Below are 25109 nucleotides of genomic sequence, written 5' to 3'. Positions count from 1 at the left end.
TTTATGGCAAGAAACACTATATTTAATTTTGCAAACCAGAAATACTGGTCACTTTCATACAGTATTTTAAATGTTAGTAAAATAAAAAAATATTTTAAAAATACATGATTATTCTCAGAATTAAATCTATCATGAGTCAAAAGTTATAGTATTTGTTAAATTTCTATCGATAAAAAATGAATGTTTTTTACTAGTTCTTCTCTTCTTTGCTGCGGAGTCACATTTAAAAAATGAGGTAATTGATGTATTACTACTAACTGTACTGTTATCTGTCTCATCAACAACTTCCCTGAAAAAAAAAACAAAAAATTAAATGTTTTAAAAAATTCAGTTAAGAAGTAAAATACTGAATTAATTTGACAAATAATAGTTTATTTAAATAAACAAAATTTTTGTTTATCTAGGAGTAGAAACTCACTCTTTATAGTTGAGAACAAATATATGCAAGTATGCAAGTCAGATGCTTAGACAACATGGCAAAGTAGTTAATCAAAGGTGAGCTATGTACACAAAATTTGTAAGATATAAACACATTAAATAATAATTTCTTATACAATTAAAAAAAAAAAACAGTAATAAATATCGAAATAAGATAATTATATAATACTACTGCTTTCGACTTGCCTGGGTTTTCTAACAATTCAGTATTCAGTTTTCTCTTTTTCTCTATATTCTTTGTGTTATCACTTATTTACGAATATACTGAACTTCAACTAATCAATATAAATGCAGATTATTAAACAAATTTCTAATGCCCTAAAAGAATAAAATGGTTAGAGGTCAAGCAAGTTATTAATAGTTCTTGAAGTACTAGCTGTGAATTGAATTGGTTCTGACAGCCTTACAACCATATGCAAACTTATAGTTCTATGGTTAACCTTAACTTAAATTAATAAACATGTTTAAAAAAGTTGCTTGATTTACCATTCAACATCTACAGCATTTTCATCTAGCAGTTTACTGGCTGTAGACCAACTGAATCTCACCAACTGTGGATAACCAAATACTGGATCAATATTATCCAACATAAATTTCTTTGTTACTGGATCTAGAAGACCAAAAACATTCATTTAATATAAGCACAACAACTAACACTTCTAATATTTTTATTTTCCAGGCATCATAGCTCTAGAGCTGTATTGCAAGAAGGAATGTATGATATCAGTCAAAACATATGGGTTTTTTAATGTAACGTAATGTTTTATGACCAAGGAACCCCTAAAAAAAAAATTGGGGTTATGTTTGCATATACATATGTACATGTGTTGGCATGTTAGAATGTTAATAAATTTTGACTGGATACAGAGAATCTGATGAAATTTTGTACAGAGACTCATGTATATCGGGCAATCTGTGATAACATTTTGTGATCAATATCTCCAGAGGGGGATGGGGGATTTTTGGTGGTAACTTTATCAAACTTTTGCCACCATAATACCACTTTATATTACATACATGGTCACTTGTCTTACCATAGTAATGTCTAAATGCTGGAGCTGAGCTACGAGTATCCCGTTTGCCACTAAGATCACTAGTATCACAGCCACCATCTTGGAATCCAAGATGGGATTCTTTTGGGAGAAAATCCCTTTGCCTTCAAAAGGTTGCCAACTTAATTTGAATATTTCAAGGGTTTGTTGTGCTGGTTCATCGCTGTTTTCTGCTGAGAAGAATTAATAAATAAGTAATTTAAAGCGTAACAAAGTAATTTGTCTGGCTAGGTCTCAAACGGCTGATAAGTAAGGAGACTGGTGCATTAAGCCTTGCGGCCACACCATCTGCCAGACCGTCAAGTGAAATTAGTTCTACATAAATTGAGAAAAACATTTTTAAATAAAACATTAATAAAATTTAAAAAAAATATATTTTTTTTCTTAGGACATAAATAAACTTTAAAAGATATATTAAATAAAGATATTTAATTTGCATCTGTGTGTATGTAAATAGAATGTGGACAAATCTCAAGGATGATCTGACTGTCATGGCCCCCGCACCAGGAGTCAGTGGACAAGGTCCTTGCTGTGGCTCTTGCACCAGGAGTCGGTGCCAGCAGCAGCAATGTTGACCGGCCCAGTTTTGGTGTACTCGAGTACAATGACTAATAAATATTTAAAATCATATCTCAAAAACTGTGCATCATAACCAAATCTTCTTACAACTATTCATTGAATAAAAAAATTAGTATATCAAAAAGATTATAATGAGCAATTTTATTTTAAAACTACCAATACTTCGCACAGGTGACAATTATTTATATCTCGGGAACGTATGATCGATTTAGAAAATTCAAACGGATTCTTAATATGTATCAGCCAAGGTATAGACTTCGCACGATTCACAACTATTTGTAATTCAGGAACGATATCACAGATTTAGAAAAATCAAACGGAATCTTCACATGTACTAGCTAAGGAGTAATCTATGAATGCTTCACACAGGTCACAATAATTGATAACTTGGAAATGGTATGATAAATTTAGAAAATTCAAATGGATTGTTAATACGTATCAGCTACATATTCTTAAAATATATATATATATATATAAACTTGCTTGGCGTGGCTCACACAATTCTGTATATCTCGTTAAAGAAGCATACGTTTGAAAAAATTCAAACGACATTATAATCTGTATAAACTGCCAATGTTTCACACGGTTACATAAATATAATTCTGTTTTAAACATTTAAACAGCTAACGCCTATGATATGTTAATTAATAAAAGTTTTTTTTATTTGTTTCAGTTAAATTCGTCACTCCATAAAAATATCAACTAAAGTTATTTGACCCATTAATAATATGATCCTGTTCAGGTGGGATTTGAAGGACTTTTTCAATGTGTTGGCTGTCCTCCACTGGTAAAAGTCATCCGTGCTGAACCACCTGAAAAGGGAGGCTATGTTGGAAATATTAAATTGTGAGTAACTTACTAAATATTAGTAACCTAAATTGTTTCTCATTTGACTTTATTGTTTGTCCGTAAAACATTTTCCTTTTCAGCAATAAAAAAAAAAAAATAGTCAATACATGTACTAATGTTATTTTTGTTTCTACAGGTTTAATAGTCGTTAAACCTGAACTGGGTCATCAAAGTACAGATGAAGACAGTAAGAATGGAAGAAGAGTTAGAGGTCAAATACTGCAACCTAAACCTTCATGGGAAAACCAAAATAGTTATTAAAGTTGATGGCAATGATGATCTTATTAATGACAAATGGTTAGAATCTGTAGAAAAAATATATGAGACTTACCAGATCCTCCAAAACGGGAGTGGATGGGTACAAAGCAAAGTACACCGCTTAGATCTTAGGATCGTTCGGTACCGCCCACTATACGGAAAATACGAGTTTATACACTGAACTCCAACCCTAAATACAAAAAAAGCCGTCAACTTTCAAAACTACCATTACGACCAAAAATGTTTCCTATGATCAGTATTGGTCCATCTGTTTGAGCAACCGGTATCACCAAATACGGTCATTCCTTTGACTATGATAAACTGCTTTTCGAAACTGGCCTTCGGTGTACCGATGAAAAAAAGTGAATGGAAATCGCCGAAGCCCTCAGACGCTAATAGATAAACACACGATGCGTCATTTTAAGTCGATTTCGGTAACGTTTTACAACCCGTAACTTAAAACGGTCGTTAAAGTCGTACAATATAAATCACCATTCTTCACATTCGGATAAGAAAGCGTAGATTCGTGAAAGGGTCGGTCGTCGCTTAAACAGCACTCTGAAAACAATGATGTGGAGAAAATATATCGAACAGGGTACTTACAAGTGGTTAGATTTACTACCAAAACTGATAGCCGAATACGACACCCGTCACCACACGATTGGAATGTTACCGAAAGAGATGTACAAGAAAAGGTAACCCTTCTTATATGAAACTTGAATACGGTACTGTATCGCAAATTCATGTTACCGAAATTGAAGGCTGGTAATCTGGAAATAAATAGTAAGCTAGGAAATTTAGTAAGCTAGGAAGTTTATACACTGAACTCCAACCCTAAATACAAAAAAATATTCGCAAAAAAAATATTCGCAAAATATCTATCCAATTCGACCACTGAAATATTTACTGCGCATAAAGTACACGATACTCGTCCCTGTATTTATTCGCTGATGGACGCCACGGTCAGATGTTGAGCAGTAAATTTTACGGCGAGGAGCTCTCTAAATCTTAAAATATCCGTTACAATAATGTGTATTTGGCAGAGAAAACTTTAAAACGCGACAAAGTTTTGGTCAAGTAGCAAGGGTTTGATAGTAGGCAAAAGAAATACATAAATAAGGGAGACTTGGTCCGGTGATTGCGACAGTTGGAATCATGACGTTGTAACATCAACAGGTCGGTGGTATAGCACTAAAAATTTCGACAAATACACAAGCAAAGGGGAATTGCAGCAGAAAAGAGGAAAAACGCTCCTCTTTCGCCTAACACGATCAGATGTATTGTTTGGAGACCGTATAATTAGGATAAAACAAGCCTCCTCAACTTGTTCTCGCCCGACGGTGTGAGATTCAAGAATGTTTTTTTTAAAATTATAACAACCGAAATTTAAGTTTTTGGAACGTGATAAGCAGCGTACCCCAGATCGATTATTCTGCGTATTCTTCCGAGAACGATCACGTTACCTTACCGGATGAGGCCGAACCAAACTCGATGATTTTCAATGATGTAGCGCGCGTAAAGCACTATAATATTCGCGAGTCCTTTGAATGGGTCGTTACAATAACGTCGATGACATTTATCTCGCACAAACTTATTCCAGTGCGGGAAAGCACCTAGTGCGGAACATCAACTTTCGGCTCGTATACAAACAAGACTATCTCAATTTACGCTTTATATATATATATATATATATATATATATATATATATATATATAAATAAAGAATTTAGAGAAGTGTTAGCAGAAGACCATTTGTTTCAGGAAAAGTATAGGGCAAAAGAAGTACTTTTAGCGCTCATATTTAGTAGAAGGAAGTTTAAAGAAAAACAAACCAACATACATGACATTTATAGATTTAGAAAAGGCATTTGATAACGTAGACTGGAATATAATGTTCAGCATTTTAAAAAATTTAGGGTTCAAGTATAGAGATAGAAGAACAATTGCTAACATTTACAGGAACCAAACGGCAACAGAGAAAAAAAAATAAATGTTTTAAAAAATTCAGTTAAAAAGTAAAATACTGAATTGATTTTACAAATAATAGTTCCTTCGAAAAATCGAAGAACATAAGAAAGAAGTCGTAATAAGAAAGGGAGTCTGACAAGGATGTTCCCTATCCCCGTTACTTTTTAATATATACATAAAACTAGCAGTTAATGATGTTAAAGAACAGTTTAGATCCGGAGTAACTGTGCAAAGTGAAAAGATAAACATGCTACAATTTGCTGATGATATAGTAATTCTAGCTAGGAGTAAAAAAAATTTAGAAGAAACAATGAATGGCATGGATGAAGTCCTACGCAAGAATTACCACATGAAAATAAACAAGAACAAAACAAAAATAATGAAATGTAGTAGATAGACCACTGAATATAAAAATAGGAAGATAAAAGATTATGGAGGTAGAAGAATTTTGTTATTTGGGAAGTAGAATTACTAAACATGGACGAAGCGGCAGCGATATAAAGTGCAGAATAGCACAGGCGAAACGAGCCTTCAGTCAGAAATATAATTTGTTTACAAAAATTACTTTAAACGTCAGGAAAACATTTTTGAAAGTATGTTAGGAGCGTAGCTTTACATGGAAGTGAAACTTCGACGATCAGAGTACCTGAGAAGAAAAGATTAGAAGCTTTTGAAATGCGTTGCTATAGGAGAATGTTAAAAATCAGATGAGTGGATAAAGTGACAAATGAAAAGGTATTGCGGCAGATTGATGAAGAAAGAAACATTTGGAAAAATATAGTTAAAAGAAGAGACAGATCCTGGAATAGTTGCTTTGATACTGGAAGGACAGGTAAATGGGAAAAATTGTGCAGGCAAGGAAAGTTGGTTTTACGTAAAACAAATTGTTAGAGATGGATGTAGGGTGTAGGGAGTATATCGAAATGAAATGACTGGCAATAGAAAGGGAATCTTGGAGAGCTGCATCAAACCAGTCAAATAACTGAAGACAAAAAAAATCATTGTTTCTTTTAAAAAATCAAGACCTTATGAACACAGATTTGAAATTTTATCAGTTTAAAAGCGTATGCGTAGGCTTGGAAAACATCGCACGGATTTGTGACCTTCGATAAGCAACGTCGACAAAGGGCGATATTGAATAAATTTTTATATCTTTGTTAAAGATATCAGTTGATGTGTGGAACGACAGCGAGTACACATCAACGAGGTCAGTATTCCGTATGCGGTGCGTTACATTAAAAAAAAAAAACAAAAAGTAACTTTGTCTTTAAAAATATTTTCGCGATCGTGAAAATTTTTGTAGTAATTATGTTTGTCGAAAGACAAACAACTATTACGAAAATAAAGACTGAAGGTGTTGGCGCCGCGTGGAACGATTGAATCGTGGATATCTGATCACGGTGCTGTTGATGATTACCAACGAAGGAAAGATTTTCAACGACAGGATATGTATCAAATTTTAGAAGAATGCGACAAATACGAGTTGCCTATCGAGATGGTGATTTATGACAAAAACATATTCAGCACGATAGTCAGACACGCTTGGAACTTCATTTCAAGATTTAGATCCTCTCCGCACGCGTACAAACAGCCTTTGTTGATCTGTGAAACCAGCACGCATCTATAGATAATACGAATGTTTACATGCACATGTTGAAGTAGTGCAGCCGACTGAAAGGACGAGATGAATAGTGATAATGGAACGAAAGACGCCCTAAGTCGTTTAAAACTTCGTACTGCTTAGCGATAACGCACCGTCGTAAATGTTTTATTAATATCGCATACGGAATGCAATTTACCGACTGACTATGTATCGAACAATTTACCGATTAGAAGCAGCGGGCTGCCCTTAAATATTTTAACAGGGTTCAGGCCCTTTTTTCTAACATTTTCTAAAGGCAGCGCTGCTTAGATAGGGTTATATGCCTATGCATTCTGATTAAAATATAATATCAACGTAATTTCTATGAAATCGAAAACGAAGATTTACTACAAAGAATGGTATGAATACTCGGGTGCGAAACCGGATGAATTTTGGTTAATCAACAGCTATTTCTTGCATCTGTATTCGCAAGGCATATGACACCCGATCAGACGGTTTTCCAAAAATTCGTGATAAAAATAACTCGATGAGATCATTTGGTTGTGGATATTCCCGTGTGGGCGGGTACCGTAAAAATATCTGCGACTTTTAAAAATGCGGAGCACAAAACTGTCGGTCCTGTCAATCGATCAGGGAGTTTTCTGGACCGCCCTCGTATTATTGAATTATTATTTAGAGTAAAAACTTTTTAAAATCGGAAGTTAGTAATTATTAATAAATTAATATAGAAGTTAAAAAAAGGAGATGAAGTCAGATTCAAATCGATGTGCCTTCCCCTTGTAAGATTCAAATATTTCATTAGGCTATAACTCTGGAGCCAATGAAAATACAACAGTCCTAAATTCAAATTTCAACATCCTACGGCTAATCGTTTTTGAATTATGCGAGATACGTACGTACGTACGTACAGACGTCACGCCGAAGTTAGTTAAAATGGATATTTCCGTTGAATTCTGAAAACCGAAATTTTTCGCGATCACATTTCTTCCTTTACTTCGTACAAGGAAGCAAAAAAGAAGATACCGAAATAAAAAAGAGGAGGAGTTGTCTACACCGTCATTTATGAGAAAGACTTTTCATAAATCGCATTATTTCGCCAAGCTTACATTACCAGATTATCGTCAAGAGTATTACCTCAATCTGACTGTAACGGATAGAAATAAGAAAACGACGTTTACGGGGTAAAAAAGTAAACAACAGGTGGATGATCGGAAAACATGAGGTTGTGTTCAAGAAATAAAATTATTATCGATAATAAAACTTAATAATAAAAATAACAAAGGTTTATATCAATTTATATTCTTGAACGAACAGCAGGCTATATGATCAAACATTTAAAGAACTATAAAAAAAATTACAATACATGGTAGCGCATAAAGGTTAAACAATTGGACGCATAATTTCCAGCAGGTCCAACAACTACAATTGTAGTGGTTGTAATTCTTGTAAGAATTGCTTCCCACGAGACGCATTGGTAGTCGAGACGAATGCCCAATCAGATCGGGTTTGATTATCAAAGCGAAGAAATCGCGACGTGTACTAGAACAATTCGAACTAACTTTGCGATAGACCGTCTTTTAATGGCTTCGAAGCGGGCAGGTCATACTGGTCATAACGAGATCGTATCGATTGTCGAGGAGTTCCATGAAGGATACATAAAAGGGAAACTGAAGGATAGGCGGTAAAATTGTATTTTATTCACAATTTAAAGACGATCAATGACAAGAGTAGTATACGATGAGCGCTTCTGGCATGCATTTTACGGCCCAGTGTGCTAGTGATTGAGCCTGGGTTGATGAAGTGACCTGGTTTTGGTGTTAACCAACGAGGGGCCGTGTTTGGTCCTGAGTTACACGTATTCTTAACGACAACACAGTCGACTGGCACAGATTTTATCCTAAATACTTATCTTGGGTGTGATCTCTACCAGGAACAGAACCTGGATGGATGTGTGAATATGAGAGAAGTGGGCTGGTTTTGAGATAGCACATGAACAATCGCGTCTGGTTTTGAATTTTACACCCACAGATTTTACCCCCACCACTACCATGCATTGAAGAAGCGATTACATTGTAGTGACGTCGTATGACCTTGACACTGTGCTACGACCGAAGTACTGCTGTGCTGTGACGTTACACTACTTACTACTACTACACAATGTGATAGATATATACTGTACACATACGGTATTACGACTACGGGTGGTATGTCGTACTGGCCGCTATGGCTGCAGGAGGCAACCCTTGTCGCCAGCTGAATTGCTATGTTGTGACGAATCGGCGTATCACAACCAAAGAACACCGGCACCCACGATCTAGTATTCAAATCCATGTAAAAATAACTGGCTTTACTAGGACTTGAACGCTGTAACTCCGACTTCCAAATCAGCTGATTTGGGAAGACGCGTTAACCACTAGACCAACCCGGTGGGACGTCTCTGCACCTAGACCGATCCAACACACTTCTGACGTCATATGGCCTTGAATTGGTCTTCCAACGGATCAAGAATTCACCTAGACAGATCAACCGCCTCGAGGCACCACCACCTCTGTCACACGCCGCGACACAACATCTCTTCAACAACCTGTGATGTCAGATGACCTTGAACTGGCGATGAACCGGCTTATGTCACCTACTGACAACGGACTATCATTTCTGAATAAACGCTTATGTAATGAGGCCGAACCGATCGATAAGGGGGATCCCATTAGCATTAGTTATTTACGCCAACATTTATTCAGTGAAAAGAAAAAAATTTAACGCTGACGCAAGAGGAAGTGTCATCGGTAATACCAGCGAACTGAAGAAACCGACAGATCTGGGAACAAAGGCCTATGTGGATTTTAAAGATTTCATGCAAAACAAAAAATCGAATTTCTGAGAAACGGTTTCTGTTTAGAGAAAACGGTCAGATCAACGTCAAAAGCGTTTTTGCAAACGCCAACCTGCCAATGCAATCATCAAAAACCAGTCACTGGAACTAGCGACCAAGGGCTCGGTGACGAATATCTTTTCAGATTATACACTTATAATTTGGTAATTAGATAAATTCGCCATATCATAATTTTGACTAACATTTAAGAGATTACTAGATCACGCACGATCACGATAGGGAGTACCACAGTGAACAGATTAATAATGAAGTATTTAGATAAATTCGCTTTCACAATTTTGATAGAATAACTTTTATAGGGTTTCTAGATCATCAGAAACGCAAATCGTTGTCTCACACCGACATGAGTTGGATGAGCAAGTCCAAACGCAACGCCGCGTAAAGTAGGACGCAAACTGTTTAAGTCTAGCCGCCGGAGCAAAAGGATCTTATATCGGAAAAACTGCACTCAAACGAGTGCATGTACTGCTAACATGTTTAGTCATTGGTACAGTAGGATCTTATATCGAGAAAACAGCACTCGAAGGTGCTAAAAAAGTAGCCGGTACAGTATTAAACACGGGGATCAACCTATTGCCGGTCTAATTACATACTCCAGGGTTCAGTTCAGCGAACCAGGTACGAATTTAAAAAAAAGCCTGTAAACTAAACGACATCGCATACACTACGCACAGCGATAACGCTGAGCCGTCGCCGACCAGGAATTAGTTGATTGCGCTTGCGAACGGGTGAAAGCCGACGACTAGTATCGCCGAAAAGGCTATCGTATTAGCCGTACTATCGTACATAAAGCCAAAGAGAAATCAGTCTACTAGTCGAGATCATGAAAAGAAAAGTTAGGAGCGGTGGAAGAGTATTATACCTTGGACCGTTCCCTACGACTGAGTCGGGGATTGATAGAAAAAATAAAACCTATCTTCGTCTCCGATAAAGGGAATACCGATGAGACCGCTATGTGATATCGAATTGACATGGTAGACGAAAAACTAAAGTAGCCGATATTCGAGGAGTCTTCACGTTGAACGCGGCACCTCCTAAACCGACAATTAACGAGATGACAGTAGCCAAGCTGGTTCGCACCACCGATCACAACACGCATTGGGTATGTAATCGGAAACGCGGACGGATAGTGAAATACTTTGATAGTTTCGGTAATTTGTGTCCGCTGAATGAGTTGATGCGTTATTTTCCACGAAACAAGATCGTAAATTACAATTACCAAACCAGACAGCGTACAAATGTAGTTATTTGCGGACATTTGGGTCTTCAATTCCTCAGTTGTAGTTCTTCGTCATACCTGTAAGCAACATGATCTGCATAAGCGGAAGTACTTCATTACCACCAACACCTTTAGATCTAACCAACGGCTAGTGGGGATTGGCGTTCATAAACCCCACCACATAAAACTCGATACCAAATGTCGAAGGTCTCAACAACATGTTTACCGTATCGCTACTTAATAAGAATAAGACTGTTGGAGACGCTAAGACTGCCGACCGGATCGTACTAAGTGGCGATATCAGTAAAAATTTAAGGGATCAGTTAAAATAAAAACACGGAATTACGACCGAGACTTAATAACACACACTCGAAGTGTGAAGTAGAATGTTCCGCGACGATCGACCTAACGTCGGAGGATAGCTTAGCATCGGCTATTAGGTTTTGAAAAGATTTGTCTTGCACCGAATAAACAGCGCAGATCCTTGAAACCGGTCGACATTAACAACGTGAACACCATGTGTGTCGAATGCAATGTTATACGAGGCTCCTCCTATACAAACGGATAAGATCACATGTTGCACGAGCTATGCTTGGTGTTCCACCCGGTTTCAAAATAATCGAATCGCCAAAGAATATCATTTACCTACCGGTTAACGCAAGAGTATAAACGAAATCACTTTAAAGTTTACCGATCAGAACGGAAAATGATAAATTTTCACGGAGACCGTGACATTTCATTAAGACGTACGCCAGTAGATGAGGTTAATATACAAACAACAGTATGACGGTTTACATACCGGTCGGTCGACGATCGCACACAGATCGTTAACATCGCAGAACGTGTTTTTCCCTAGCAAACTCGGTTTTACAGTGAATCAGTGGTTTTACAGTGTAATGGCAGCGGCAACGGGAATGTTGGACGTCGATTAAACTGCCACCTATGATAACACAATCATGCCCATTTACTGTAAGCGTCCACAACTTACAACAATGACGAAATTCGGATACAGATTCACCAACAGGATGTGTACACGTACCGCATAAGTTTTCTGATAGTCGAAGGAGCTTTTACGAGCAAGACCGGTGATAAGAAAGCAGAGATACGCAAGGACGTTCGACGTGATCTTTGAATAAACTGATCTTTTCAGGATATGGCAGCTAATCAATAACGACCCTTTTCAGGGCCGCCCTAAACCGCATACAGTAACATATAACTAACTACTGTCTATTAAAAGAGTTATCTTTTTAAAACAAGTTTACACATGTAAGTGATATATCACCCAATTACTAATGGGTGATATATCTAAAGGGGAAAGAGTTGATTTTTTAAACTATTATCTTGTTCATGTGGGTAAAAAAATTTGTAGTGTTTTATAGTATGCCTCGGGGAGAGATTTCACTGGTAAAAAAAAAACCTCAACGTACCTTGGTTACCACTTATACTATGATGTGGAAATTCAACTGTATCTTTTACATTTTTTATTCACAGATTATTACTCATTTCTTTTCAACACATTTTTACTTTATCTATTTTTAAATATATTTCTTTGTAATGTTGTAATATTTTATCCATTTCAGGCTTAAATATTGTAATAAAAGAGGCTGCTCGAGGTACAATCAAAACAGGAAGTTCATGTTCCTTTACACAGTTATAGATTTCCTTTCTGTATTGTAAAATTATATTTGTCACACTAATTATTACTGATGTGAAATTCCCTCTGCGAACAAGACGTCTGCTGCACAAGCCACAAGAACCTTGTCTCCCACTTCCTGGTGTGATGGCTATGATGATGCGGATTGTAGTTGGGCACTGCCTCCTTGTGTGACAACCACAACGATCAGGATCATCTTCGAAATCTGTTTATATTTTATTTACACACACATACACAGACACACATAAATTAAATCTTTGAAAAAATGTTTTTACAGATTATGTAGAACAATAATGTAATGTTTAAACATTACACATTAGAAAATCACAAGGACCTCATCCACGCAAGAGTCACCTCGGAGCGATGGTCTCAATGATCAGGATCGTCCTCAAAGTACATCTATATTTTATTTACACACACAAAAATTAAATATATTTGTTATATTTATATATTTTTTTATTTAATATATTTTTTAAACTTATTTATGCTTTAAGAAAGAATCTTTATTTATTTATAAACTTAAATTCAATTTTATTACTTTTTTTTTAATTATACGAGGTGTGATCAAAAAATACGGTGAATGAATTTTTTAGTGGCAACTGCCGACGCTACATCCATATGCTGTAATTTGTCCAATAGCGTGATCAACTGAAACAAGTTGTAACACGTTCGAGCTTGCCAGTCAGCTGCCAGAGCCGCTAGAGTGAGGTTGTGTTTTTCGTGTCTGTCGCGCAACATGGATTTTGAACAACGCATTAACATTAAGTTTTGTTTTAAGTTGCAAACGAGTGCCAAAGAAGCTCAAGAAATGTTAGAATCGGTGTACGGCGATAATGTGGTAACTTTGAAGACTGTGTACAAGTGGTATGATCGATTTAAAAACGGAAATGAGTCTGTTGAAGACGAGCAGCATGCAGGACGTCCAGTAACCTCAAAAACAGTTGAAAATGTGCAAAAAGTGGAAACAATGGTTCGTTCAAACAGGCGAATGACTATTCGAGAGCTATCGGAAGACCTTAACATCTCGTACGGATCCGTTCAAAGCATTTTAACTAATGAATTGCAAATGAGACGAGTGAGTGCAAAGTTTGTTCCCAGACTTTTGAGTGATGAACAGAAGGAAAATCGTGTGTAAATTTGCACGGAGTTGAAGGGTCGTCACCATGCAGATCCGGACTTCATGGCCAAAATTGTAACTGGAGATGAAAGTTGGGTCTATGGCTATGACCCTGAGACCAAAATACAGAATTCCCAATGGAAAACCAGTTCATCTCCTCGTCCTATGAGTAAAAAGGCACGTCAGTCAAAATCCAACATCAAGGTCATGCTCGTTGTTTTTTCGATAGTGAGGGCATAGTGCAATCAGAGTTCGTTCCAAGGGGAACAACTGTAAACTCTGAATTTTATAAGGGTGTACTGCAACGTTTGCGAAACAACGTACGAAGAAAGCGACCAGAAAAATGGACCAATGGCTTCCTTCTTCACCACGACAATGCGCCGTGTCACACCTCGCTTCTCATTCGCGAGTTTTTGGCCGAAAAAAGCGTTCCTGTCTGTTCACATCCGCCATACTCACCGGATTTATCACAAAGCGACTTTTGGCTCTTCCCAAAAATTAAAACTGTGCTTAAAGGAAAACTCTCAATGTCTCTCAATGTCAGCAATGACATTGCTGACATTGAGAGGGCCACGACCAAGCAGCTGAAAGTCCTTCCGAAAGACGCCTTCCAGAAATGTCTCCAGTCATGGAGTCAACATTGGGTAGCATTGCTAGCCAAGGACAGTACTTTGAAGGAGATTAAATTGAATTCTATGTAACCTTATTACTTATTTTAATAAAAAATTATTCACCGTATTTTTTGATCACACCTCGTGTATATATATATATATATAATATACCATCAGTCTCCCCACTTACTGGGCATCTCAGTTCAAGACACCCTAGCCAGACAAATTATTTTTATACAATTTAAATATTTATTTATTTAAATCACCTGCTTGCAGCAGATAACAGCTGATAATCCAGCACTACTTACCTTTGAAATATTCAAATTAATATTCAAAGTTGCAAAAGATAATTAGGGGGTTGGAAATCCTGTAAGGGAAAAACCACTAGTGCTCTTAGGAGAAACATGGGGTATTAGTGGAGCAGTACCAACATTTAGGCACTATTGTACCATTTAAAAAAAAAAAATTGGCCTCAATATTATACCCCTTTTCACAAAAGTGGGAAAAGCTGCTGAAACCTTTTATTTATTGCAGATTTTTTTTTTTATGTCTTCCTAGGCATAGTAGTAGTGCAAGTGACCCAAAAAACCATTTTGGGGACAATATTAGTGGGGGGCCAATAAAAGTTTAAAAATATCAATTTTTGAATTTTTCAAAACTATTTATTTAAAATTTTAATATTATTAAAGGTTTAAATCATAAACTTTTAGCAATATTATTATAACATTTTATCATAATTTTATTCCAACCCACAAAAAGAAATCTTAGGTAATTTTCTTATTGGTGGTACTTTTTTGTGTATTTTTAAAAAAATTTCTTCATTATAACACAGTAAACAGAAAAAAATGAAAAAAAAAATTCTTGGAGGGTGATTTTGGAGGTGGGGGACCAGAAAAAATAAATCTTTCTTAAATTTTTAAAACTTTTTTACTTTTTTTTTATTTAAACATTATAATTTTACAATAAAACTTTATCATAAATACCCCCACCTCAAAGAAATCTTAAATAACTTTTGTTTTCATGTGTAATTATATTTTCACTGTATAAGAATAAATAACCAATGCTAGGAATGTAGTACAACTTTGTTTTGTTGTAAGCTTTTTTTTTTTTTTGTAAATGTAAACTAATTTTAACGCTTTAGACACCAAAAGCCTTGAGAGCTTTGAATACTGTGTGTGAAAAGTGTCAAACCCAATATAATCAACAACCACCAGGTAGTTGATTAGGTGATATGTTGACATCCAAAAATTTGTTAATGTGCATTTAATTTATCATCCTTTTACATAAAATTTACAACAAATAAGAAAAAAGTCCATTATGTAATAAATATTTTTTTTTTTTTAAGAATGCTTATCAAATAAAATTTAATGAACATCATTGTAACCCGTAAGCTATGAAGTCATACACACAAAACATGAGTAAACTGCTGGTAGCTGAATAGTTATTCTGTCTCTCCATCTTTGTTTACATCAATTATTAATTAAACCATTGTTATGTTGTTTATGAAGAAACTTACTGCCAAATAATTCTTTGTGGATAATATATTTTTCTAGTAAAAATGTTGAACATCTTTTCTTTTCTAAAAGAATATAAGATAAATCAGTTGTTTATCCTTAAAATTTGATCAAATGTCAGTTTCAACAGGAAATAACCAGAAAAATTTGTATTCAACATCCAACTAGTGTACTCAAGAGTCAAGACATGTTTTAATAAATCTCATTCATGTTAAACAAAAAAATAAAAATAAATTTCTTAGGCCCAAATAATTAATCATTATATATATATATATATAATGATTAATTCCCTATAAGAAAGGGAGTCCGACAAGGATGTTCCCTATCCCCGTTACTTTTTGATCTTTACATGGAACTAGCAGTTAATGATGTTAAAGAACAATTTAGATTCGGAGTAACAGTACAAGGTGAAAAGATAAAGATGCTACGATTTGCTGATGATATAGTAATTCTAGGTGAGAGTAAAAAGGATTTAGAAGAAACAATGAATGGCATAGATGAAGTCCTACGCAAGAACTATCGCATGAAAATAAACAAGTACAAAACAAAAGTAATGAAATGTATTAGAAATAACAAAGATGGACCAATGAATGTGAAAATAGGAGGAGAAAAGATTATGGAGGTAGAAGAATTTTGTTATTTGGGAAGTAGAATTACTAAAGACAGACGAAGCAGGAGTGATATAAAATGCCGAATAGCACAAGCGAAACAAGCCTTCAGTCAGAAATATAATTTGTTTACATCAAAAATTAATTTAAATGTCAGGAAAAAATTTCTGAAAGTATATGTTTGGAGTGTCGCTTTATATGGAAGTGAAACTTGGACAATCGGAGTATCTGAGAAGAAAAGATTAGAAGCTTTTGAAATGTGGTGCTATAGGAGAGTGTTAAAAATCAGATGGGTGGATAAAGTGACAAATGAAGAGGTGTTGCGGCAAATAGATGAAGAAAGAAGCATTTGGTAAAATATAGCTAAAAGAAGAGACAGACTTATGGGCCACATACTAAGGCATCCTAGAATAGTCGCTTTAATATTGGAAGGACAGGTAGAAGGAAAAAATTGTGTAGGCAGGCCACGTTTGGAATATGTAAAACAAATTGTTAGGGATGTAGGAGGTATACTGAAATGAAACGACTAGCACTAGATAGGGAATCTTGGAGAGCTGCATCAAACCAGTCAAATGACTGAAGACAAAAAAATATATATATAAACATTATTTTTAATTCATTTAATAAAAATTATTTCCTATTTAGAATTGTTCTAATTAACCTTGCATAATTATTCTCGTTAACTTTCCTCTTACAAATTATTTTTTCACTTTGTCTATTTAGTCTTCTCCAATTTCCTTTTCATGTCCATACATCAAATGCCTCCAGTCTTTCTTTCTCTTAATCAAGTTTCACATTATTCATGGGAGGAAAACACACAATTTTCACTCATCATTCTCAATAGGGGCTTTTGAAATATGGTGTTATAAAATATTTAAAATTCAGTGGTTGCAAAGTTTGAAATGAAAAGTTTATAAGAAAAACTTAAGAAAAAATAAAACTGAGGTAAATTCTTTAAAAAAAGGAGGTTAGTAGATCACATATTATGGTAACCAGAGTTAGTTAATTTAGTAATGGAAGAAAGTGTAAAAAGGAAAACCATACAAAGAGAGAAAGGTTGAATATATACAGCAAATAACTGGTGATTAATTGAGGATAATATATATACTGATTTTGAAAGATGAAATGGAATATACCAAATTAGTCAGATGACCAACGAAAAAAGACAAAGTACTTTATAATAATCAAGAAAGATATTAAAATTTTAATTGTTACATACCATTTGGATATCCACTGCCCCAATTTTTACCATCTGGCAATTCAATACATTCAGGAAACTCCCATGTTTGTAAGGCAAAGTCACGAATTACTTTTGCACAAATACTGGCAGCGCTAACAATAGGATAAGTGGCATCAGCTTTAGAAGCTACAGTTACTTGTAACTGTGGGAATATCTCAGACAATTTATCCTACAACAGAAACAAAATCACACTGTTTTCTTTATTCAATATTAATATTAAATGAAATATTTCTACTGTTAAGTCATTTAAATGAAAAAGCTAATCTTAAAAAAATGCTATCATGCTTTTTAAAATATATCTTTTAATCACTGATTATTTATTGACCATATAAAATCCATTAGTTTATAAACATATATCATTTGTTTTAACACTTCTTACCATTGTAATATGAAGACATTTGTAAATTTATCAAATCACACCTCACTAGATCACATCTAGAGTTGTAACTGGGACCTAGTCCCACAACAAGTGACCCCTTGACAGTCAATCATGAAAGGTTTTTTAAGCAATACTCCACCAGCTGAACTAAGCAACACCAGAGTTGAGAAGGCAGCATTTTATTGCTAAGATTGCCACTTAGAAGAAAACAAGCAATTGGAAGCATTGGAACACACTACACACATGAACAAGAAATACAAAGTCCAAAATAGAAACAAAGCAAATCACCTGCATTTCCACAAACAATGTAAACTCGCTCATGCAGACTGATAAACTAAAAAAAATAACTGATCTAATGGCCCAACACAAAATTCTCATCATGGGTATGCAGGAAATAAAGACACATTGGCCAGGATACCATGGAATCTCAAGGATATAAACTCTACAAAGGATATACCTGGGAAGAGAGTGATGAAAAATGTCCTACAGTTTGGAACAGGCTTTTTAGTCAGCCTGAAAATAATAAATTCCATACAAGAATTCAAGTCACAATCTCCAAGAATCTCAACACTCACCCTAAAAGCATTTAATAAAATCTACACTATAATTAATCCTCATACACCCACTAATAAAAAATTAACTCTCCAAAAGACCATAAAGAAACAGAAGATTTCTGGTATCTACTTGACCTGACTATTAATAACATCCCCAAAAACCATGTTAAACAATTAATTATGGTGAGTGTAAGCAAATATATTTATAAATTATATATAATAAATATATATTTGTTTAAACACTTAGGAATTTAAAAAAATCATAAATTTCAGTTATTAACTATTTAGAAAAATGAAAAATTAATTATAAGCAAGTCAGTGAAAACTTATTTAATTATTCACATTTACAGATATTTTTTAAGTTTTAAATTTATTTTTAAAACTGGCAAGTACCCACTGTCACTAATATCATGGAAGTGAAAAGTTTAATACTTTGAAATAGATACAAAATTTACTGACATTTACAAAATCAATATTTAAACTATATTTTTTCTTAATTAATTTATAGAAGATTTCTATATTTTTAATTTATTTTGTAACAAATTAATACAAACAATTTTAAAATGATTAGCTACAATTTACTTTAAATATTTTTGTTTTGCTTCAAGATTATTTGTAACATATAATGTTAATATTTTTTAACTCTACAATTTTTTAAAGTAAACTATTAATGAATTCTTCTAAGAAACCTACTTTTTACTAAGAAACAAAGTCTCGCTCATATGATGGACAAGTTGTTCAGTCCTACTTGATTAAATTTATCCACCTATTCTGGAATTGCAGGAGTAAAAACAAACAACCGCAATACATTATCCCCTTTTGAAAAGTATGATTAAAAATTTTATTTAATACTTTAATTTTATTTAAAACTGGTAAGCTATGGTACAAGTAGAAAATAAGAACAGGCACGCTCAAATATAAAAAGGAATAAGGAAAAAATAAAGCCTATCCCAATGGTTTTTGGCTTGTAAGTGGAGTAGAAATAGTGCAAGTCCTCCTAAACCCAGCAGAAAAACATACAAAAATATCAAGATCTGTTGAAAATATTATTTGGGATGGAATTAAAAATGAGTTGGGAGCAATATTTGAATGATACTGAATCACTGGTGCAATAGAAATTCTACTAAAATAAATAAATTAAGTTTATTACAATAATAATAAACAAAAGTAAAATCAACAGAAAGTAAGACAACAGAGAAATAAATTTTAAGATAACAGAAGAAGCGGGAGGCTGAAATTTATACAGGAAGACAAACAGCATATATAAAGTATTAGGTCATAAAATAACTAAACATCAGAATCCAAATTAGACAATCCCATAAGTACTTACACTTTGCAGATTAATGGTAAATACTTGTATTTTGCTGATTATGTAATAGAGAACAGCTAATTAAAATTTAGGCTAAAATAGCAAACCATTATGCATCTTACTTATTTTCTTAAGATTTTACACATTATTAAAATTAATCTATAATAAACTGTTGCGTCCTGATGTTTAAGACTGTATCTTGCCTTTCTTAGGTTACCAGTATTTAGTTTCTCAAAACTATCTTGTGTGTAAATTTTATCAAATCTTATTTCCTGAAGATAAATGTAAAAATATAGTCTAACCATGAAATAGAAATTTGGAGTAAACACCTACAAAAAGCTATAAATTGGAGTAAAACACACACAAAGGAAAAGGAATAAACAGATTTTTAAAAATGCAATGAAACTTAAAATAAATATTTTTTTTACGAAGTTAGCTAACACATTTAAGATTAAGCTGAAAATGACTTAGCTATGGAGGCATCCCTCATGTAATTCAAGATTTTAATTTGTACTTTAAAATGCAGAATTTTATTATTTAAGAAATGAATTGAAGAGGCCTGCTTTTGCCTTTAGTAAAAAAAAATAATAAAGACAATAATGTTTCATTATTTAGAAATAATTAGTTTGCATAGAAATCATGGAGTCATTCAATAGTGGAGTTGGAAGTTAATATAAAGTAAGGGGATAACATTATCTACTTTTATCTTATGTCACTATCAGTTTCCATGGAAAAATCTGCTCGTTTCTGATAATTGTAACATACTAATATGTATCAAAAACTGAGTGCAAAAGCCAGATGCAATCAGGCAAAGCAATCTGATAGGAGATAAGCCCAAAATTCCTATGAAAATTATGAAGGACATAATGTTACTGAGATGACTAAAACAACTCGAGTTATTTTTATTCTATTTTGTTTTAAACAATGTACATTTAAATTTAATCAAAATTGAAGGAGAGGCCTAGTATAACCCAAATTTAATGTTCTAACTGGGATATTAACTGCTATTAAGAATTTGTATACATAACCATAAACTGAAGATTAACTTAATATAAAAAAAAATATATAAGACAATTGACAGAAACCTTTATTAAGTGGGGTTTGAAGATAAATTTTAGTAAGATGAAGTATCTAGTGGCTGGTGCAAAACAAGATGGCTTTAAGTACCTTGGCTCTATATTAACACAGGAAGGAAATAGTGTAAAAGATATAAGTCATCGTATAGCTTTGGGGCAGATGGTTATCCAGAAGTGCAATTCTTTGTGGTGTTCTAAGGGATACGGAAAGCAACTAAGTATAGGTTAAACAAGAATGTTACTAAGAGTATTTTATTGTACGGGTCAGAAGCTTGGGAAATTAGAAAAAGAAATGAGGGAAGGTTGTTGACTGTGGAGATGAATGTATTGCGCAAGAGTTGTGAGGTTTCTAGAATGTGGTGCATGAGAAATAGATAGATGTGGTAGATGAGAAATTAGAAGAAGAACTGGCGCAACCAGTATGGTGAATAATGTTTTGGAAGGAAGAAGACTACAATGGTATGGGAACATTCAGAGAATGGAGGAGTATAAATGGCCTAAAAGGATGTTGGAATGGACTCCATGAGAGGAGGAAAAGTGGACAAGTTCCAAAGCAGTGGATGGATGTCTGGAGTGATGGAGAGAAAGAATTTTGAGGAGGAAAGTTGGTGAGATAGAAGAGTTTGGTGGTTAGGATGTGAAATACAGCCTTTACAGCTGTGAACACACGCCTAGAAGATAAAAAATTCTATATGGTATTTGTCAAAAAAAATTATTTTCATTAACCTTTTCATTAAACAACTGGTAATTCCAGACATCACTGTCAATATATCTGGAGTTAATTTTTGTACTGTCAACTGATAAATGGAATCTCCTAACCAAGACGAATTTCTGTACCTGTATGTTTTTAAATTTGAAGACTCCCAAACAGACTGGGAATTGAAATCAGATGCCAGAATAATAGGAAAATAAAAAAAAAAACAAACTACTTTTCAGTAGAACAGTAAGTAAATGTACTGACCTGATATTTATCAGCAGGTCCAACTGTATCAACAAAAACTTGGGTAACATTTATACCACCATCTAGCGCCCTCTTGATTAAACTGATAGCTGAATCATGTGACACTTGGTTTAAAGATTTTTTCTGCCTAAAATGATTCCATAAGTAAAACATTAATAAACAGCACGAAAATTAAAATAATGTAAAAAGTTTAAAATAATTTTTAAGTCAATAAATTGTTAACAGTTATAAGCAACTCTACTATGTCTTATCCTTCATAATAGTTCTAGAAAAAAAAATAATTTGTAGAATCCAAGTCAATAGAGTGGGAAGAAACACTTGTAAATTTTCTGTTTTTAAAAGTAACAGTGGTGAACAACCATGTATTCTCCATGTGATTTTTTTCCTTTGGGGTTTTATAAAGGATCTTATGTATGTGCCTCCACTACCTACTCATTTACCCCATTTGAGGCATAGGATTAAACAACTGTCACTTCCATTATCCAGACATGCCAGTTAAAGTATGGAATGAACTCTTTTATCAGTTAGATGTATGCCAAAAACAAAAAGGTGATCACACTGAACACTTGTAGGGAAAAAAGTAAGTTTCTATTTCATTTTATGTGTGATTCGTTACTGTAAATTGAAGTTGTACAACAAGCTTTTGACTGGGAATGCACTGTTCAACAAATATGGGTTTTAAAAAAGTTATACCTATATCTTTCTCAAAATAATCTAAAAAAAGATATTAATTAACTTCAAATTAATACTTAAAAGAGTTTCTTACAATAATAAATAAGTTTTCTGGATAAATGTAATTTTACACCTTTGTCAACATTCAATTAATATATTGGTTTAAAAACGTCACTTGCATTGGGCCAGTGGCTCTTGAGTTTTAAATAACCATTGATATAAACAACAGATAAAGATTCTAATTTATACAAAAATATAGCAAAACACCCCATAAAGTAAGATGAGCAAATTAATACTTTGGTTAAAATCAGATTTTGATGAAAGTGTATTTACCAATAAACTAATCACAGAGGACTTTAAAATGTAATATGATTGCAGGCACACTGTAACTTGAACAAAGAATATTGGAACATACAATTAAGAGAGAAAAATTATTCTCAATTTATTAAGAGAACTGCTATGAATACCTCCTTTAAATAACTATTAATACCTCATCTAATCAAATTAAATCTATCTCGTGGATATCTTACCTTCTAAGCATACTATTACAAATTGTGTTAGGTGATATTACTTCAACAGCCCATCCGATACCAGAATCTTTTTCATCACACAATATCTTAAAAATGGCTTCACGTTTTTCCTCTGTTAAAGTTTTAGAATCAGCACAACCAAGATCCTTTAATTCATTTTCCTCTGATAGAGGACAAAAACAAATACCATACACCATAGGTCCTGTTAATGAAAAAAAATAATACATTACTACAGATCACTCAGGAAAGGACAAATCTGTTACTCCACAGTTGATAATAAAATTAATTTGCAATTAAATTGAGAAGGCAGTAAAGAAAATTTTTTAGCACATATATAAGTACAAGTTGAACAGAGTAAAATTCAAAGCCTTCTTTTAAAAACAATAGAATAAAAATTCTTTGTTAATATTTAAGTTTGATAATATGGCTTCAATAAAAAAATGTTTTCATTGTATTTTAAACAAATTGGTGGGAAGTTTTTTAAATGGTTCAGTGATTAATTAAAAATGGTAATGTTAGCATAATAGAAACCTTTCTCCTAAATCAAAATACTGAGTTCAGTTACATGAACACAGTTCTGTTGTTTGGTAAATATAAACACCAGGGCAAGTTAACAATTAATTTTCTAAATACTGGGCAACATGATTCATATTTAAGGGAGCCACACAATGAGCTGAGAGCCCAATTTTGTTTTACATCTTGAAAACTTGTTTTAACTTTTTGAGGAAATAATATACTTCAGATGGAAATCTACATAAGGATAAGTGTTTAATGATTAAAAAGCTTAGCATTTTACAAGGCACTTTAAACCAAATTAGTATGATTTGATTCTGGTGTATAAGAAATCAATTTCATCCCACACAGAAATTTTCATCTAACACCTGCAAATTTCACTTTATGGGCAACAGATATAATGGAGTTTTCATTAATGGGAATTCTAACCATGCAATCAACAAAGTTATATGTCTACCTGAGAAGTGTAATGCAACATTTTATCCATATTTAAAATTAGATGGTCACAACAAAACAAATGAATAATTTTTTGAACCTTAAAAATATAATTTTCAATTCTTTAAAAATAATTATTTTCAGTTAGATAGTGTATCTATGTTGGCTGTATCTACAGTGTACACCGACTGTTGTACAACATCTAATTAAATCTAGAAACCAATGAACTACATATTTTTAATGCTAGATACAATTAAATTGTAATAATAATGAGGGCACTTACATAAATTACCTTTGCTAATTATTTTAATAACAAAGGAAAAGTAGCGAACAAATTTACCTAACGGACGATAGTGAAACACTAGAAAATGAAATCTTGGCGGTAGGTAATTTTGAACTTCTTTTTTGTTCTAGGATAAATATAAAGATGGGGTTTAGGAAGTGATTTTTTTTTTGTTTCTGGTGATCAAATAAATTTCTTTATAAATAAAGTGAGGAGGTTCATATACTCTGATGAACAGCTACAAGACCCAAATAAATATCAAACATTTAACGTTACATTTTTGTTTACAACTAACCTAAAACGGGTCCTCGACCGGCTTCGTCTACACCTAGTACACACGCTTCATCTTTACAAACATCGGGAAATTTTGAAACTAAAGTAACACTTTTCGAATTCGATGTTGAACTAAATATATCTTTTAAACAATCCGTTTTATCAACTTTAATCTCAGCACCAACGCAACCACTGGAAGCCATGATACGATGAAACAAAAAGAGCGGTAAACTGCCAACTCTACCGTTTCAATATTCAGGGTTGCCAATGACAAACTCGAAAATTTCCATCTGGATCTCATCAAAATCCCGAAATTCCTACAACGGAAATGAAAATTCCCGAATTTATCCAACAAGTTTTTATTCCATAACGAAATTAAATTACATTACTGAATTAGTTTAAATATTTTTCGATTAAGTGATTCATTGATTAGTAACAGAATAATAAAATAATTAAAAATAGAATACTGAATTGAGTGTATCAACCATACTACCAAAGTACATAGGAACGTAAAAAACAAA

The 25109-nt window shown here is 33.6% G+C and overlaps 1 protein-coding gene across 2 annotated transcripts; it reads right to left on the bottom strand.

The window, feature by feature from the left end:
- LOC142322965 (ribonuclease H2 subunit A) lies at nucleotides 1–24829 on the bottom strand. 2 transcript variants are annotated; one of them, XM_075362066.1, is made up of 6 exons: nucleotides 24611–24826; nucleotides 23085–23286; nucleotides 21883–22009; nucleotides 17583–17772; nucleotides 925–1048; nucleotides 1–289 (listed from the first exon to the last, which is right to left on the bottom strand). In XM_075362066.1, exons 1-6 carry the CDS (start codon nucleotides 24789–24791, stop codon nucleotides 130–132), a joined length of 984 nt encoding a protein of 327 aa, XP_075218181.1. In that variant the 5' UTR covers nucleotides 24792–24826; the 3' UTR covers nucleotides 1–129. The 2 variants fall into 2 exon arrangements, with proteins under 2 accessions (XP_075218181.1, XP_075218182.1); XM_075362067.1 differs by lacking the exon at nucleotides 925–1048 and having other exon boundaries at nucleotides 24611–24829.
- Nucleotides 24830–25109: the final 280 nt, after the last annotated feature.

This window comes from Lycorma delicatula, chromosome 4, assembly GCF_047948215.1.
Source record: "Lycorma delicatula isolate Av1 chromosome 4, ASM4794821v1, whole genome shotgun sequence".
Taxonomy (NCBI): domain Eukaryota; kingdom Metazoa; phylum Arthropoda; class Insecta; order Hemiptera; family Fulgoridae; genus Lycorma; species Lycorma delicatula.
The sequence above is the reverse complement of the archived record's forward strand: the minus strand, read 5'-3'. Positions and strand labels throughout refer to the sequence as shown.

What these genes read in the sequence shown, in the direction of transcription:
- LOC142322965 (XM_075362066.1), bottom strand. Translation starts at nt 24,791, where the DNA reads ATGGCTTCCAGTGGTTGCGTTGGTGCTGAGATTAAAGTTGATAAAACG. An exon ending in CGGTCGAGGACCCGTTTTAG is followed by an intron (nt 23,287 to 24,610) that starts GTTAGTTGTAAA and finishes TTTCATTAACAG; the next exon opens with GACCTATGGTGTATGGTATT. An exon ending in GGGCAGTGGATATCCAAATG is followed by an intron (nt 1,049 to 17,582) that starts GTATGTAACAAT and finishes TTGGTCTTCTAG; the next exon opens with ATCCAGTAACAAAGAAATTT.